The 19,051-nt window shown below is 45.8% G+C and overlaps 1 protein-coding gene across 1 annotated transcript in view; it reads right to left on the bottom strand.

Moving 5' to 3' along the window:
- Nucleotides 1-14,176, bottom strand: part of LOC129700578 (ras and Rab interactor 3-like) — a 91,958-nt gene extending 77,782 nt beyond the window's left edge. The window contains 3 exon segments of the mRNA XM_055641196.1: nt 11,844-12,018; nt 12,253-12,305; nt 14,096-14,176. Of these exon segments, the coding sequence (XP_055497171.1) occupies nt 11,844-12,018; nt 12,253-12,305; nt 14,096-14,176 (309 nt within the window).
- Between the last annotated feature and the right edge of the window lie 4,875 nt (nt 14,177-19,051).

Here is a 19,051-nt window from a genome sequence, read left to right as displayed (position 1 = left end):
CAGGAGTAGGCCATTCGGCCCTTCGAGCCTGCACCGCCATTCAATATGATCATGGCTGATCATCCAACTCAGTATCCCGTACCTGCCTTCTCTCCATACCCCCTGATCCCCTTAGCCACAAGGGCCACATCTAACTCCCTCTTAAATATAGCCAATGAACTGGCCTCAACTACCTTCTGCGGCAGAGAATTCCAGAGATTCACCACTCTCTGTGTGTGAAAAAATGTTTTTCTCATCTCAGTCCTAAAAGATTTCCCCTTTATCCTGGTTTCCCCCTCCGCCCCCTCCCCACCCTCCCCCCCTTCCCCCCCCCCCCCCACCACACACAATTAGATTTATCGTATTCTCCTTCTTGAGCTATTTCGACACAGAAATGATAGTAAATTCTACCAGTTCACCAGCCTGGAGTCAAAACATTTCTCCTTATCTCAACATGTACGTTAATTTGATTAACATATATGCTCGGCTGTGAGAAACTCTGGACTTGCTGCCAACTAGAACATGTTTCCGACATCTATCTGCCCAGTCTTGTCAAGATTTTAAAAGTTTTAATCTTTCTATCTGGCTAAACTGAAGCAAATATAAGTGAATTGTTCCTATCTCTCTTCCGATGTCAATCCTACCATTCCAGGAGTCTGTGTGTTGAACCCTTTCTGCACTCCCTCTGTGGCAAGAACATCCTTCCTTAGAGCACACTGGAGTTCCATACAGTCTCGCTGAGGCCCTGCACAATGCAGCTGGATGTTGCTGAATCTGCACTCAAAATCCTCCAGCCATGAAGGCCAACATAGCCAGTGGCTTCATGACCACCTGCATCATCAATATTTGCCATGCGAGCAGCATAAGTCTGTTCAATTAACTTAATGTAATTGTCGGTGCTGCCGTGGTGAGGTCTGCTGCATGGTTTTACTGGGTTGCATGTAACAAAGCATTTCACTGTACGTAGGCACATGTGACAACAACGTATCATTGAATCATTGATGCTGCACAAGGATACCTGATTCTCACTGCATATTCCCCATCCCTAATCTCTTACCATTCAGATCATTATCTGCCCTTGTGTTTTTGCCACCTCACATTTACCCACATTAAACCACATCTACTGAAGCAACTTGTCCCAATCTCACTGGAGCCTCAATGTACGCTCTACAAAACTCACAATCCAACTCAGCTTTCTGTTGCTTGCAATCCTGGAGATATTGTGTTTAGTTCCATCAACTGAATTATTAACATATATTTTGTGAATCGTCAGTATCCAAGCTCTGAACCCTGTTGCGGCCCACTTATCGTTTGTTCGTGCCTGCCACTTGGAAAAGAGTCATTCTTCCCTAATCAGATTCTTGTCTGCCAACCTATCTATGCATGATTGTGTTTTACCTTCAATCTCATGTGCTTTGATTTTGTTCTCTAATCTCCTATGGGGGAGAGCACATAGGAAGTGAAGTGTTGCTATTGAGACCTCTGGAGGTGTCGTGGGCCTATCAACGAAACACCAAGGAAGGAGGGTGCCCACCTGATGACCCCAATGAAGTTTTTACCCCTACCCCCACTCAAGATAGTAAGAAGGTGCCAATTATAGTAGGGATTGTAATATCAAGTCCTATAAGCCCAACTTTGGGAGCTTGTGGAACCCTTCCTCACCCTTTCTACTAAGCACACCCATTAAACAAAATCTCAAACGTGAGTCTAAGCGACTGTAAGGCAGCAACTCTACTGCTGCACCACTATGTCGCTGTGCCAATTCTGCTCTAGGAGTAATGATAGCACCCAGACCATAGTTGGAGGTATCATAGTTCAAGGTAAAATCTCTGCATCGTTTGCAGAATGCACTTCATGCAACTCAGACTTGGACGTTGCTCCCCAAGTCACATGCCATCCTGACATGGAAATATGTCTTCACCGTTGCTGGGTCAAAACCTGCGAACTCTCCCCCAAACAGCATCGTAGGTAAACCCACACCTCAAGGGCTGCCACAGTTCTAGATGGCCGCTCACAGCCACCTTCTCAAGGGCAATTTGGGATGGCAACCAAATGCTGGGTCAGCCTACAAGCTCACATCCCCTGCATGAATACAAAAATAAATAATCTGACAGTGATAATGTCTGTCTGCCACAAGTCATAATGGACATTTGTTTTCTCTAAGTATTTTATATACCTTCCACCTCTCTTCATTTCAGGGCCAAAGTTCTCCTTTGTTACAATAATTTGAAAGGGATACAACGCAGTCGGCAATCACAGCAGAACTATCAAGTAATACTGAAGCATCCTGAAGAAGGAGCGAGACTTGTGAACATTACGGGGCTGTCTTGTATCCAATGCAGACTTCACTTTTTCAGCGCAGCAGGTGAGGAATTTAACAAAATAAATGAAGATTTTCTACGAAAGTTGGTTTCAGAAATCATCAAAATGCTGGACTGATGTTGAAAGAAGATCATCCAGCTCGTAGGTCTGGCCTACATGTAATTCCAGAGCATCAACGTGATCAGCCATGATCATATTGAAGGCTCAAGTGGCCGAATGGCCTACTCTTGCACTTATTATCTATGATTGACTCTTAAATCTGCCTCCTCTGGTGTGTACACTGGCATTGTCAAAGATGGACAATTGTTGGCATAATCACCTTGTGAATCAATATGTTAAATCACCGTTATTAATGGCAATGCAGTTATGGTGCTGCTCCCTCACCGACACCTCGTTCTGTTCTACTGTGAAACAGGCAGTTTCGTGCCTGCCTGTGGTTTAAGGGAATAGGGAACCAATCCGAGCCGGCAGTAAATGGGCTGGTTGCCAGTCCAATGTGAATGGCATCCTTGTACTCAACAGCACCACTATATAGTCAGTGTGGGTTGTACTGGATTAAACGCCAGAAATCCCAACCAGTGATCCAGAAACATGAGTTTGCATCACACCATGGCACATGGAATACGGCCAAGTTGATTTACAGTGTATGGAATCAATCCTAACTAGTAATATTCACTCTGTGCCCTTGCAAGGAATCTACACCAGATAGTCCTGAGAATCTGCGAGACTTTTCTGGGCGGCACAGTGGCACAGTGGTTCAGCTTTACAGTGCCAGAGATCCGGTCCGATCCTGACTACAGGTGCTGTCTGTATGGAGTTTGTCCGTTCTCACTGTTACTGCGTGGGTTTTCCCCGGGTGTCCCCGCTTCCTCCCACATTCCAAAGACGTACAGGTTTGTAGTTTGTGGCTTAGGTAAGATCGTAAACAGTGCATAGTGTACGGGGATCAATGGTCAGTGGACCAAAGGACCAGTTTCCACGCTGTATCTCTAAACTAAACAATCTCACTATCTATTGCAGTGATCCATTGGATTGCAATGTGACCCTTTAGTGAATGATCCAAGTTAATCCGACTCTTTTGTTGGACACAATAACCCAATCAAGGTGTGAGATGTGGGGTGATTCACTTTGATAGGAAGGATCTGTACAGAGAATTGAAAAGGTGCACTTCTAAAAGGAATTCAGCAACAGAGATGGGGCTATATCTGCACTACATTTTAAGGATGAGAACATGGTCTTTTCTTGCCCCCCAGTCCCCCCCCCCCCCCCCCCCTCTACAATCATCCTGAAATAGTCGTCCTGACCTGAAACGTCACATATCCATTTTCTCCAGAAATGCTGCGTGAAATCACACCTTCCCGTATCCACCCCATTTCTACCGCCCGCAGAGACTGCTCCCTCCACAACGACTTGGTTCACTTGAAGCGGAGGCAGCGGGGAAAACAAGAGGCGGTGGAATATGCTTCTATACTAAGCAGGACCGGAACAGCGACATCACGGCACTGTCTAACTCCTGTTCTCCTAATCTGGAATCATTTTCTATAAATTGCAAACCCTTTTATTCTCCAAAGGAATTTACATCTTTTATTCTGGCGCAAGTTTACATCCCTCACACCCCCCAAGCCTGCGTACATCAGGCACAAACGCAACTCGCTGACCAGGTAATGAAAGTAGAGAGTGACTTCCATGAAGTAAGCATGCGGGTACAGTAGGCAGTGAAGAAAGCTAATGGCATGTTCAGATTCACATTCAGAATCAATCTTTATTGTCCTTGTGCAGTGTACAGTACAGAGACAACGAAATGCAGTTACATCTCACCCAGATGAACGAACATAGAATAATGAGCAATAAATATATATACGTACATACAGCAGCAGTAGTGCAATATTTCTGGGGAAAGGAGTGTCCGGGGGGGGGGGGGGGTGATTGGCAGAGTTGAGTAATGTAACAGCCGCAGGGAAGAAGCTGTTCCTGGACCTGCTGGTTCGGCAACGGAGAGACCTGTAGCGCCTCCCGGATGGGAGGAGGGTAAACATTCTGTGGTTGGGGTGAGAGCAGTCCTTGGTGATGCTGAGCGCCCTTCGCAGACAACGCTTGCTTTGGACAGACTCAATGGAGGGGAGGGTGGAACCGGTGATGCGTTAGGCAATTTTCACCACCCTCTGCAGTGCTTCCCGGTCGGAGACAGAGCAGTTGCCGTACCATACTGTGATACAGTACAGTGTTTCTGTGTCATTGTTTTGGGGGATTTTAACAAGGCTGACCTCAGCCGAGAGTTTCCAAAATACAGACATCACGTTACCTGCCTCACCAGACTTGACCATTGTTGCACTTCAATCAAGAACGCATATCGCTCTGCTCCCCCCTGTGCAGCTCTGGGACTCTCTGATCATTGTTTAGTTCACCTTATTCCAACCTACAGGCAGAAATCTTGCTAAGCCCGTGGTCAGAACAATGAAAAGGTGGACAAGCGAGGGCATTGAGAAGCTACAGTACTGTTTTGACTGCTCTAATTGGAATGTGTTCAGGGAAGCAACATAGAAACATAGAAATTAGGTGCAGGAGTAGGCCATTCGGCCCTTCGAGCCTGCACCGCCATTCAATATGATCATGGCTGATCATCCAACTCAGTATCCCGTACCTGCCTTCTCTCCATACCCTCTGATCCCCTTAGCCACAAGGGCCACATCTAACTCCCTCTTAAATATAGCCAATGAACTGGCCTCGACTACCCTCTGTGGCAGAGAGTTCCACAGATTCACCACCCTCTGTGTGAAAAAAGTTCTTCTCATCTCGGTTTTAAAGGATTTCCCCCTTATCCTTAAGCTGTGACCCCTTGTCCTGGACTTCCCCAACATCGGGAACAATCTTCCTGCATCTAGCCTGTCCAACCCCTTAAGAATTTTGTAAGTTTCTATAAGATCCCCTCTCAATCTCCTAAATTCTAGAGAGTATAAACCAAGTCTATCCAGTCTTCCTTCATAAGACAGTCCTGACATCCCAGGAATCAGTCTGGTGAACCGTCTCTGCACTCCCTCTATGGCGATAATGTCCTTCCTCAGATTTGGAGACCAAAACTGTACGCAATACTCCAGGTGTGGTCTCACCAAGACCCTGTACAACTGCAGTAGAACCTCCCTGCTCCTATACTCAAATCCTTTTGCTATGAAACTAACATACCATTCGCTTTCTTCACTGCCTGCTGCACAACCACAAGCCTCGATGAGTATATATACATACACTGTGACATCAAATGTCAGCTTTTGTGAGGACAGTTGCATTCCCACTAGGACCCGGATCTGGTTCAACAATGATGAGTCTTGGTTTACAGCAGAACTCAGACAGCTCCACCAGTCTAAAGATGAGGCCTACTGGAGTGGGGATGCAGACCTCTACAGGCAGGCAGGCCAAGTACAAGCTGTGAAGAGGAATGAAAGCTGCCAAAGAAAGGTACTCTGAGAAGTTGAGCAAGTTCTCAGCTAATGACTCATCTTCAGTGTGGAACGGCTTGCAAGAAATCACCAGCTACAATCGTCAGCTGACCAACGACCTGAATGAGTTCTACTGCAGGTTTGAAAGACAGAAACATAACCCTGGTACCCCTTCCCCCAACTCCTCCTCCCCAATCACTACATCACACCCACTCACAGCCTGACTCCAGTCTGCAAAATTGTCCCGAAATGTTGCCTATTTCCTTCGCTCCATAGATGCTGCTGCACCCGCTGAGTTTCTCCAGCTTGGTTGTGTACCTTCCAGTCTGCAAAGTCTGGGCCCTCCTCCACCACGCACCCTCTCCTTGCTGCCCTTCATCAGTCTGGCCACCCTGGCCACACTGACCATAGAAATTGGGGTGAAAAAGCTATTTGGGAGACAGAAAATCCAGAAATCTCCAGGGCCAGACAATGTTTCCTCCTCTACCCTCAAGCTCTGTGCCGAACAACTAGCACCAGTCCATACAGACATTTCCAACCAGTCCCTGCAAACCTATACTGTCCCTGCCTGCTTCAATCTCCACTATTGTTCCTGTACCCAAAAACCCAAGGATTACTGGCCTTAATGACTACAGGCCTGTCACTCTGACCTCTGCAATCATGAAAACCCTTGAAAGACTTGTACTGGCCCACCTAGAAAAGTACCACATACCCCCTGCTGAACCCCATTTCAGTTTGCATACTGGGCCAATAGATCAGTGGATGACACGGTCAACCTAGGCCTGTACTTCATCCTCTAGCACATAGACCGCTAGGGGACCTATGCAAGGATTATGGTCGTGGATTTAAGGCCCTGTCCCACTAACAAGACTTTTTAGCGACTGTCTTCGACCTTCAAGCTGGAGGGCACTCGCCGGAAAAACCTCGAGCTGGATCGACCGTCAGCGATGAAGCCGCGGGCCGGATCACACGCGCGCGCGCACACACACGGTAGTGTATTTAAGGCCCTGTCCCACTAGGGCAGGGTAGAGCACACACACACACACACACTCTGTGAAGAGAGAAACAGAGTTGTATTCAGGTCAAAAACACTCCATCTGGTGAATGGTCTTCAACCTGAAAGATTCACTTTGTTTCTTATTCAACAAAAGCTTCCTAACCTGGTGTATTTACAGCGTTTTCTGTTACTGCCACTAGCAAACACGGTAACATCAGGCTCATCAAATAACATGGAGAGTTTAGGGTGCAAAACTCACCCTGAGACAGGAGATGAATGTATATGTTGACATCCAATTACACAATGATGAAGGTGGACCTTCCATCCATACCATCAGCACATTATATGGAGAGACCCAGGGCTCCTTTTGTAACATCTCTCCCTCATCCACATCCCGCTCCCCAACCAATCCACCGCACCGCACGTACTTATAGAATGTCAGCTTTGAATCTGTGGATTCTCGGTGTATGACAAGCATGGGTCAAGAGGTGTAACCTCTTCCAAATAATCTTGTTGAGGTAATGGATGTATTTGTATCTGATAACAACAAGGCATTATATGCACGTGCCCCGCGGAAAGGCACGAGATTTTAAGTTCTGCCATGTCCCGGATTCCCCTGGTGTCCGCCAGTTGCAATCTTTGATAGAACTATGTGTCTCTTGAGCTTTTTGTGCGTGAACAGAAACTAAAGAATGGGATCAAGCAACGAAAGTAGATGTATATATATATATATATTGTAATGAAATTGAAACTAATGAATCAAGTGTGATGCGTTTACATCAGAACGTTTTTAAGACTGCCGAATAATGAGGAAATGAGGAACTTCTTGTGCCAGAAGTGCATATTGTGTCCTAGGATCTAAATTTAACGAGTTTCTGTCTACTGTTGGAGCCTAAAGCAGAGTTAGTAAGAACTAATGTCAATGGGCTGTCCCACTGCGGCAACCTAATCTGCGAGCTCAGAAGAGTGTCTTCGACCTTCAAGCGCGAGGGCATTCGCCTGGAAAACCTCGAGCTGGATCGACCGTCAGCGATGAAACCGCGAGCTGCATCGACCAACCGCACACACGCACACGCACACGCACACGCACACGCACACACACAGACAGACAGACACACACACACACACACACGCGGTAAATCCTTTAGAGAGTGTGGGGGGGAAGCGAAGGGGAGAGAGACACTTTTACGTACCTTTTTTGTGTCAACGAGCTTTACCTTTGACTACCTACGATAGCATTACGACCTACTACGACCTACCTCGACTAAACCTACGAGTAAAAAAATTTCAATTTTTTCCTCGCGGGCATTTTTCAGCATGTTGAAAAAAACGCCGCGACCTAGCTGAGGCCTCGAGTACGCGGGGACTAGTCTTGAGCATGAAGGAGAGTTACAAGGACTTCCTAGGACCTCGTGTCGACCATTCTGCGAGTATGAGTCGAGGGCAAACTCTTCTAAACCCGCGAATTAGGTCGCCGCAGTGGGACAGGCCCTTAAAGCTCTGCATTCAACACCATTGTGCCAGAGCTACTACAATCCAAACTCCCCCAGTTGACTGTGCCTGAACCCCTCTGTCAGTGGATCACCAACTTCCTGACAGACAGGAAGCAGCATGTGAGGCTGGGAAAGCACTTCTCGGACCTGCTGACCCTCAGCATAGGAACACCGCAAGGCTGCGTACTCTCTCCTCTCCCCTCACCTCTACACCAACGACTGCACCTCCACAGACACCCATGTCAAGCTTCTCAAGTTTGCGGAAGACACAACCCTGATTGGACTGATCCAGGATGGGGAGGAATCTGCCTACAGACAGGAAGTGACACAGTTAGCGCCCTGGTGCCATCGTAACAACCTGGAGCTCAAGGCTCTTAAGAGTGAAATTGATTGTAGACTTTAGGAGAGCTCCCCCTCCCCTCCCCCCATCCACCATCAACAACACCACAGTCACATCTGTGGAGACTTTTAAGTTCCTGGGAACCATCATCTCCAAGGACCTTAAGTGGGGTGCTACCATCGACTCCACAGTCAAAAAGGCACAACAGAGGATGTACTTCCTGCAGCAACTGAGGAAGCACAATCTGCCACAGGCAATGATGGTCCAATTCTACACGGCCATCGTAGAGTCTGTTCTCACCTTCTCCATCATGGTCTGGTTTGGCTCAGCCGCCAAGCACGACACCTGGAGGCTGCAGCGAATCGTCCGATCAGCAGAGAAGGTCATTGGCTGCAACCTTCCCTCCATTGATGAACTGTACACTGCAAGGGCCAGGAAGCGAGCGGGCAAGATCATCCCTGACCCCTCTCACCCTGGCCACAAACTCTTTGAATCACTTCCCTCTGGAAGGCGACTCCGGATTGTCAAAGCTGCCACAGCCAGACATAAAAGCAGTTTTTTTCCCCATGAGCAGTAGCTCTACTCAACAACCAAAAGTCTGTAGTCTCTTCTTACTCTGGTATTTTATTTTCACAGGCTTAAATTATGTTTTATTTTTAATCGTGTTTTTATCCTTGCGAGCAAAGCACCAAGGCAAATTCCTACTATGTATACATACTTGGCTAATAAAATGTATTCAATTCATTTCGTCACTTACCACCCAAGCCATGCCTTCCCCAGGTACTTTCCCCAGCAACCGCAGGAGAGGCAACACCTGTCCCCCTCCCTCACCTCCATCCATGGACTCCAGCAGTTCTTCCAGATGAGACCGAGATCCACTTGCACTTCCTATAACCTCATCTATTGCAAAGAGTGTTCCCGACCTGGCCTTCTGTACATCAGCAAGACCAAGCATAGACTCATCGACTGTTTTGCTGAATACTTGTGCTCAGTCTGCCCTGGCCTAATAGATCTTCTGGTTGCTAACCATTTTAACTGCTCTTCCCATTCCCATACTGACCTTTTAGTCCTGGGCCATACGCAAACTGGAGGAACAGCACCTCATATTCTGCTTGGGTAGCCTACAAGCCTACACACATTAAACCCAACCCCCCTCTCCCTTATTTCCCCTACAAATAGATCATCCACAAACTAGGGGCATCTTCCAGTCACCACTGAACCTATCAATTCCCACAAGTTTGGAATGTGGACAGACACAATGGATGTTGAATACAGCTAACATTGTGGTCCACTGCTCTACTGGCAGTGCCTCTGTACCTCAGCAATGATTTGGAGCAGAGTGTCACTAGCCTGAGCCAAGGGTGACCTCAGTGGAGCCTAGATAGTAAATGGCCGAGTCTTAACCAAAACATCACCTATTCCTTTTCTCTAGAGATGCTGCCTGACCCGTTGAGTTACTCTAACACTTTATGTCTATCTTTAGTATATTAGCTACCGAATTTCCACACTGCTATCATTATTGGCTAATACCAAGACCAATGGCAACCACCTATCAATAGAAACATGCTGTTGGGCCACATCCTCATCATTGATGTGTAAATGCCCTTTGAGCATGGATGAGGGAACTAGTGCAGTCACAGTTGGCTCTTAGGGGAGTTTAGGAGATTGTGCGTTTCCAATGTTACTCTGCTTGGGGCTTTATTGCTGGACACAGCCAAGGTAGTCCAGTCCCCCTGAATCCAGAGCAGGTGGGCTCAGGAGTGGTCTGCCTGAGGGCAGCAGATTTAAGCCAACAATTAGCTGCACCAAAGCATAAGGATAAAACTATAGACGCAGAAACAAATAAATTCGGATGCTGGTTTACAAAAAAAGACACAAAGTGATGGGGATATCAGCAGGTTATGCAGCGTGTGCAGAAAGGAACTGCAGATGTTGGTTTAAATCAAAGATAGACACCAAAAGCTGGAGTAAAGGGCCTGTCCCACTTACGCTATTAGGAGACTGCCGGCGACTGTCATAGTCGTAGAAGGTCGTCAAAAAAACAGCAACTCGACCCCCCTCGACTTATAAAGTTTGAAATAGAATCATATTACTTTAACAACTAAAAAATAACAAAGTCAGCACCAGCGACAACCTACGTTAACCTGGCGATAACTACAACAGCAACTACGTCAGGACAAGTCAACCTACGCTCATTAGCGTCAAACACACTGTCGCCAACTGTCTCCGAAAATGTTTCAACATGTTGAAAATCCAGCAGTGACCAGAAAGAAGCTACAACTCTTTGGGCAACTGAGGAGACAACTCATGACCATACAGGCGACACCCTGGCGACCATGTGGCAACAGCCTAGTCACCTGTAGTCACCTAAAAAAATTGCCTAAGTGGGACCGGCCCTTACCTCATCGAGTCAGGCAGCATCTCTGGAAAAAAGGGAAGTTTCGGGTCGAGACCCTTCTTCAGGCTCACTTTGTGCCAGAATAAAACTTTATGACACATAACCATATAACCATATTACAATTACAGCACGGAAACAGGCCATCTCGGCCCTACAAGTCCGTGCCGAACACCTTTTTTTCCCTTAGTCCCACCTGCCTGCACTCATACCATAACCCTCCATTCCCTTCTCATCCATATGCCTATCCAATTTATTTTTAAATGATACCAATGAACCTGCCTCCACCACTTCCACTGGAAGCTCATTCCACACCGCTACCACTCTCTGAGTAAAGAAGTTCCCCCTCATGTTACCCCTAAACTTCTGTCCCTTAATTCTGAAGTCATGTCCTCTTGTTTGAATCTTCCCTATTTCCACATGAGTAACAACAAAAATATGCATGCTATCTCTGAGTAATAGTGCAATAAATGAGGTTTTATACTTCAGACTTTAACTTTAGAGATACAGCGTGGAAGCTGGCGTATCTAGACCACAAGCAAAGATCTTTGACCACAAGGGCAAATCAATTATCACCCCATACAACAGCACCACAATTTACAATTGACTGGAGTTGTAAATCTCTGACCAGCCACATTTAGTTATATGATATCTCTGTAATGAGCTAACATAGTCACCCCTTCAGGGCACTCCACCTCCTACACATCAGCTATTACAAAGTCTAGACTTAAATGTTTTCAAGGGATTTAAGTGTAATGTGTGTGTACTATATTTCCCCGTGTGCCAGTGACGTTGCTGCGAGCAAGATTTCCCATTTGTATACCTGTACAACTGACAATAGACGCAACTTGACCCGACTTGGAAATAGTACTTTGCACAAACTTACCCCGCGTGGCTCCTTCTGGAGGACTTCTGCCACCCTCTCCTTTCTGGCGTTCAGTTGCAACCACACCGGGCAAGTCCTGATGAGCCTGTCTAGAATACTCATCCCGGGGAACGGCGGGGGCTGGTATGGGGCTGGATGAGACTGCCCGCACTCATCATTCGCACCTAGCAGTGGGCTGAATGAACACAAGATGTAAGTTTTGCTGCATCCTGTTCAGAGGATAGACTTTGCGCGGCCATATAGCACAAAGTCACATCAGCGAATGATGCTGTCAACAGATTAGCAGTGTTGAGATGAATGTTTGCAATCACTCAATGTGGACAAATGCATAAATCAAATGCCGCTGGGTGGTGAGGTGTACTCCAGAAGAGTTACACACATGCAGTCTGTTTTATGTTAAACTACATACCCTGCCGTGACTCCAGTCTCCATTCCTTCTCCAGATGTTTTCTTCATCATTGCCTCCACCGTTCAGCTCTGCTGTGTTGACCCATTTGAAGCAGCGCTCAGAATGGGGGGAGGGGGGAACTTTACTTCTCAAAGTTGACAAGGGCTTCACATTTCATGTGTGTAAAAAAAAATACAGCACTCTGCCTCTCAGCCAGAAAGATGGCGTTGGTTTTTTGTTGTTGTTGCAGACTTTTCAAAAGTACCAGCCGCTGCAAGGGAGGAAGGCGGAGTGTTGTGGGTTCTCTGTCTTTGACTTCCTGTACTTTGCAATCAAATGGGGGGATCTCAGGAAGAGGCAGTTCTCAGTGGTCAAGCTTTCAGTAACGACTACCTCACGCTTGCCTGACCAAAGAGCTCTGCTCTAAGATCTTTGTTCCTGACTCCGAACTTTCTGCACACTGTGGGTGGGTGGAGCGCTGATTTCAGCTTTGACGAGCTTTGGAGCCAAGTTCATTTTAAAACTGGCAGTCGTTCACCAGGTCCAAAAAAAACCCCAGAGCAAATCTGGTTTCATTTTGCAGAGTTGGCCACAATGCTAACACTGATCCGGAGCCCTCACACAAGCACTAATAGAGCGTTTGAGGATGAGTAGAAGCCCTCTCTCTTAATGCCCTCTCAATCGTCCCCGCCCCCCCTCACACACAGACACACACACACACACACACACACACACAGTAACTTCACTAACTAAGACCAGGCGCACTTCAAAATGTTTGCACGTACCAAAGAGAAATATATATATTTAATAAGTGGGAGCTTGACAACTTTTGAAGCTCCTGATTTTGATTCAGCAGAAGAATAAGTTAAGTTTGCAGCAAATTTCACGAGAACAAGAAAAAAACCAAATATAGATTAAAAAGATCTTATAAGAAAAAGTTAAAACTGAAGTTTGCAAAGTATAATGATCATGAAAGAACGTGATGAACGGTAGCAGTTTTTTAGATGGTCTTTCGGTCTAACGGCATTTTTTATGAAAGGATCTGGTATCCTCTACATAAACAGCTTGAGGCAGCATCTGCTTCCAAGAGCAGCATTAACTGAATTCCTCAAATATAGTTCGGGAGTTATCCCAGACTTCCCTTCCTTGCCTTTTTAAAGATTAACAGCCTGAATGAAAGGACTTTGATCAACCCTTTATCTCTCCAAATACATCAGTTGACATTACTTCCCCTTATCGTCTTTCCTAATGTTTTTAACTGCTTCATTAATGAAATCTGACTTCTTCTTATCTGGTCTACACTCAATCCGAAATGTCAGTTGAAATTCAAGCAGCATGGTATGTGCCAGATGTCTAATTGATTTTTTTGCTGTAACTGTGATTTTAAGGTTCAGGATTATCTTTGGGCATTAGGGAAATCAATGGCTAAAACTAAAGGGCAAAGGGGTTAAACGTGACCCATGCCTTCACTGTGATTTTCAATCTATGTTTGCACACATGTGCAAGACTGGAGACTGAGAGATCAGGAAGAGAGCGAGGGACATTATTAAGCAAAACACAAGGCGCTGGAATAACTTAGCAGGTTGGAAATATCACTGGAAGCATGAATAGGCGACATTTTGGTTCAGGACCCTTATTCAGTCTCTTGAGTCTGAAGAAAAGTCCTAACTTGAAACATCGCCTGTCCATGTCATAGTCATAAAGTCATACAACGTGGAAACAGGACCTTCGGACCAACGCCTACATTGACCAACGGGTTGTAGGGTCATATGGTCATAAGTGATAGGCGTAGAATTAGGCCATTCGGCCCATCAGGTCTACTCTGCCATTCAATCATGGCTGATCTATCTCTCTCTCTCCTAACCCCATTCTCATGCCTTTCAGCAAGTGAGCAGCTGAGAGGAGGAGAGCAGTGATAGATCCATGGCTGAACAAGTTGCTCCATCTCCAGACATGGAAGGTGAGAACTGATCGTTAAATCATTGCTTGTGCTTAAGGACACAGGCAAATAATGGAAGGGATAGGCCAGCTGACCCCTCAAGCTTCCTCTGCCATTTATTATGATCATGGTCGACTTTGCTGGTTTCAACTCCTCTTCTATGCCAGTTCCCCACATCCCTCAATTCCCAGGTCTTTCAAAATAATTTATCTGCCTCTTAAATACATCTAACAATCTCACCTCTGTATTAAATATTTCTAATAATCTTGCCTACACATTCCTCTGAGGCACAGAGTTCCAGAGACTCACCGCCCTCTGTGCTAAGAAATTACCATGCGCCTCCATTTTAAATATCTTTCTTGTACCTATTTTATGTTTGACAATCTTACAGATTATGGCAATATTAGCATCATAGATTGAATAGTGGAAACAGGCCCTTCGACCCAAGTTGCTCACATGACCAACATGTCCCATCAACACTTATAACCATATAACAATTACAGCACGGAATCAGGCCATCTCGACCCTTCTAGTCCGTGCCGAACACGTATTCTCCCCTAGTCCCATACACCTGCGTTCAGACCATAACCCTCCATACCTTTCCCGTCCATATAACTATCCAATTTATTTTTAAATGATAAAAACGAACCTGCCTCCACCACCTTCACTGGAAGCTCATTCCACACAGCCACCACTCTCTGAGTAAAGAAGTTCCCCTTCATGTTAGCCCTAAACTTCTGTCCCTTAATTCTCAAGTCATGTCCCCTTGTTTGAATCTTCCCTACTCTCAGTGGGAAAAGCTTATTCACGTCAACTCTGTCTATCCCTCTCATCATTTTAAAGACGTCTATCAAGTCCCCCCTTAACCTTCTGCGCTCCAAAGAATAAAGCCCTAACTTGTTCAACCTTTCTCTGTAACTTAGTTGCTGAAACCAGGCAACATTCTAGTAAATCTCCTCTGTACTCTCTCTTGTCCCACTTGCCTGCATTTGGCCCATATTCCTTTAAACCTGTTCTATCCACGTACCTGTCTAATTGCTTCTTAAATATTGCATTAGTCCCTGCCTCAATTGTCCCTAATGTGTGTAGGGTAGTGCTAATATGAGGGGATTGCTAGTTGGTGCAGACTCAGTGGACCTTAGGGCCTGTTTCGTGCTGTATCTCAAACTAAACTAAACTAATCCCTGTAAATCTTCTCTGCACCCTTTCCCACAACATCTCTTCTATAACATGGTGCCCTGAACTGAACATGGAACATTGCAGGATTAATGTTGAGTGGGCATTTTCAACCCCGTTAATAGATTCATTGTCTACATTCAGTTCCTCAAATGGCATCTGTCCCTTGTCAGATGAGGCTGGTGTGAAGGAATGTTTTTTTTCTGTTAGGACATATCAGCTGATAATCAGACCTTCTCTCTTACAAATTGGCTGATTTCAAGAAGAACTGGCCTCCTGGGCAATGACACAGGTGAATCAGTTAAACCGATCATCAGTCAAATCCATCTTAGGTTCACAAAGCTCATCAATCCACAAATTCATAAGTTGTAGGAGCAGAATGAAGCCATTCATCCCATCAAGTCTACTCCACCATTCAACATGGCTGATCCATCCTCCCCTCCCATTCCCCTGCCTTCTCCCCATAACCCCTGACACCTGTGCTAATCAAGAATCTATCAATCTCCACCTTAAAAATATCCATTGACTTGGCCTTCACAGCCGTCTGTGGCAATGAATTCCACAGATTCACCACCCTCTGACTAAAAAAATTCCTCCATATCTCCTTTAGATACATAGAAAATAGGTGCAGGAGTAGGCCATTCGGCCCTTCGAGCCTGCACCGCCATTCAATATGATCATCCAACTCAGTATCCCCTTTCTAAAGGTACGTTCTTTTATTCTGGGGTTACGGCCTCTAGTCCTAGACTCTCCCACTAGTGGAAACATCCTCTCCACATCCACTGTATCCCGACCTTTCAATGGATAGGTCCCTAGCATTAGAATTACACAACAACATTTTCAATATGATGCTCACCAAAGGGACACTGGAATGAAAATACAGTTACATTGTGTTGGAGCAATATCTTATATACAGTGGGTACACAAAAATTCTGGAGAAACTCAGCGGGTGCAGCAGCATCTATGGGGCGAAGGAACGTTTCGGCCCGAAACGTTACCTATTTCCTTCGCTCCATAGACGCTGCTGCACCCTCTGAGTTTCTCCAGCATTTTTGTGTACCTTCGATTTTCCAGCATCTGCAGTTCCTTCTTGAACACTTATATACAGTAGTCTGCTCCATCATAAGCAGTGGCTGCTCTGTGGCGAGAAGCAATATGAACCTCCGCAGAATAAACCACTTGCTTCCTGCAATTTGATAAAATCGTGGCAGATATGACTGCAACCTCAAATCTGCATTTCTGACTCTCCCCATAATCTTTCATCCCCTTTCTGATCAAGAATCTCTCTACTTTTTGCTTAAAATTATTCAAACACTCAGTTTCCACTGTCCATTGAGAACAAATGTTCCAAAGACTCACTGGAAGTTTTATTCTTAACTTGGCAACATCTCATTGCTGTACAGTGACATTCCTTCCAGATTCTCTCACAAGAGGAAACATCCTCTTCACATTCACCTTGTCAAAGAACCTCAAGATCTAATATGTTTCAGTCTAAACCACAACAAATGCAAGCTCAGCCGAATCAATTCTGCTTCACTCGACAATCTGCCCCTTCCGATTAGATGTCCTGTAAATTTTCTCTAAATATATTAAGTATATACTTCCAGTTCCCTTACATCCTTGCTTCAATAGGGACAGTAAAACGTGTAAACAACACTCGACAAGGACAGGCAACATCTATTGAGGGAGAAACACAATTTCTGTTTCAGGAACAGATCATCTTCTTTGATTTCCTACATTCAATATGATGTCCCCACCACACACACTTTGCCCCCCCATCCCTCTACAACGTTCTGGTTCATTCTTCCATCTACATCAATTCCCCACTCCCTTTCTCAGAGAACTATCCTTTTGCTTCTCTCCTTGACTCAGGATTTCCAAATACTCCTTCCAGGTGAAGTAGTGATTCTTCCAGTTCTGGTGCGCTCCACTCATCCTTCGTAGTTTGTCCTCGACATTAGATAAACCAAAAGCAGGTAGTCATTGCTTTGTGCAGGAAAGAAATGCAGATGCTGGTTTACACCAAAGATAGACACCAAACGCTGGAGTAACTCAACGGGTCAGGCAGCATCTCTGGAGAAAAGGAAAAGGTGATGTTTCGGGTCAAGATCCTTATTTGGACTCCAGTCTGAAGAAAGGTCTCAACCCGAAACATCACCCATTCCTTCTCTCCAGAGATGCTGCCTGACCCATTGAGTTACTCCAGCATCTTGTGTCCATCTTTAGAGTCATTGTTTTGTCCGTTTGCGAAGGTGACGGAGCTCCCAGTTGCTGCCACCTTAATTCTCCATTCTACCTGCGCAGAGATGTCTGCCTTTGGTTTCCTTTACTATTCCAAAGATGTGCAAAGTTGACAAGAACTAGTGCCTTATCATGGAGTATAAACATGATCTAATGGAGGATCTCCACCTGAAACATTGACTAGATCTTTGCTTCCACAGACGCTACTTTACTCACTGAGCCCGTCGAGCGTTGTTTGTCTTTTCTTCTGTCTGAACATGTGTCAGCTTTTAGATGTCAGCACCAAATTTAACAATTTCATATAACTGTTATTTTCAAGTTTGTGCCCTGAACTGGCCTCTGTTTTAGTTGAATTTAGACACAACGCGGAAACAGGCCCTTTGGCCCACCAAGTCCATGCCGACCAGTGATTCGCGTACACTACCACTATCCTACACACACTATAATAATAATAATAATAATAATAAATGTTATTTATGGGCGCCTTTCACGAGTCTCAAGGACACCTTACAAAAATTTAGCAGGTAGAGGAAAAACATGTAAGGGGAATGAAATAAATAGTAGAGACATGACTAGTACACAAAGTAAAGACAGAATTCAATTCAAAACACAATATGAGGCAATTAATGCACAGGTGAAAAGGGAGGGGGACGTGGGGCTAAGGATAGGCAGAGGTGAAGAGATGGGTCTTGAGGCGGGACTGGAAGATGGTGAGGGACACGGAATTGCGGATCAGTTGGGGGAGGGAGTTCCAGAGCCTGGGAGCTGCCCTGGAGAAGGCTCTGTCCCCAAAACTGCGGAGGTTGGACTTGTGGATGGAGAGGAGACCGGCTGATGTGGATCTGAGGGACCGTGAGGGTTGGTAGGGGGAGAGGAGGTCAGTGAGATATGGGGGGGACCAGATGGTGGAGAGCTTTGTAGGTGAGGACCAGGATTTTGTAGGTGATCCGGTGGGAGATGGGAAGCCAGTGAAGTTGTTTGAGGACTGCATTGATGTGATGCCAGGATTTGGTGTGGGTGATGAGTCGGGCGGCTGCGTTCTGGACCAGTTGGAGTCGGTTGATGTAGGTGGAGCTGATGCCAAGGAGAAGTGAGTTGGAATAGTCCAGTCGGGAGGAGTTGAAGGCATGGATGAGTCTTTCAGCAACGGGAGGTGTGAGAGAGGGTCTGAGTTTGGCGATGTTGCGGAGATGAAAGAAGGAGGTTTTTTTAATGACATGGGGGATGTGAGGCTCAAGGGAGAGGGTGGAATCAAAGATCACGCCAAGGTTGCGGGCCTGGGGAGATGGGGAGACAGTGGTGCCGTCGATGGTGAGAGTGGGGTTATTGATTTTGCTGAGTGTGGATTTGGAGCCTATGAGGAGGAATTCTGTCTTATCGCTGTTGAGTTTGGGACTCTAGGGACATTTTACAATTTTACCAAGCCAATTAGATTAGATAGCCGCACATTTGGATAGCAATAAC

This window comes from Leucoraja erinacea, chromosome 9 (assembly GCF_028641065.1).
Source record: "Leucoraja erinacea ecotype New England chromosome 9, Leri_hhj_1, whole genome shotgun sequence".
Lineage (NCBI taxonomy): Eukaryota > Metazoa > Chordata > Chondrichthyes > Rajiformes > Rajidae > Leucoraja > Leucoraja erinaceus.
Note: the sequence above shows the minus strand (reverse complement) of the source record. Positions and strands in the feature narration are given on the sequence as shown.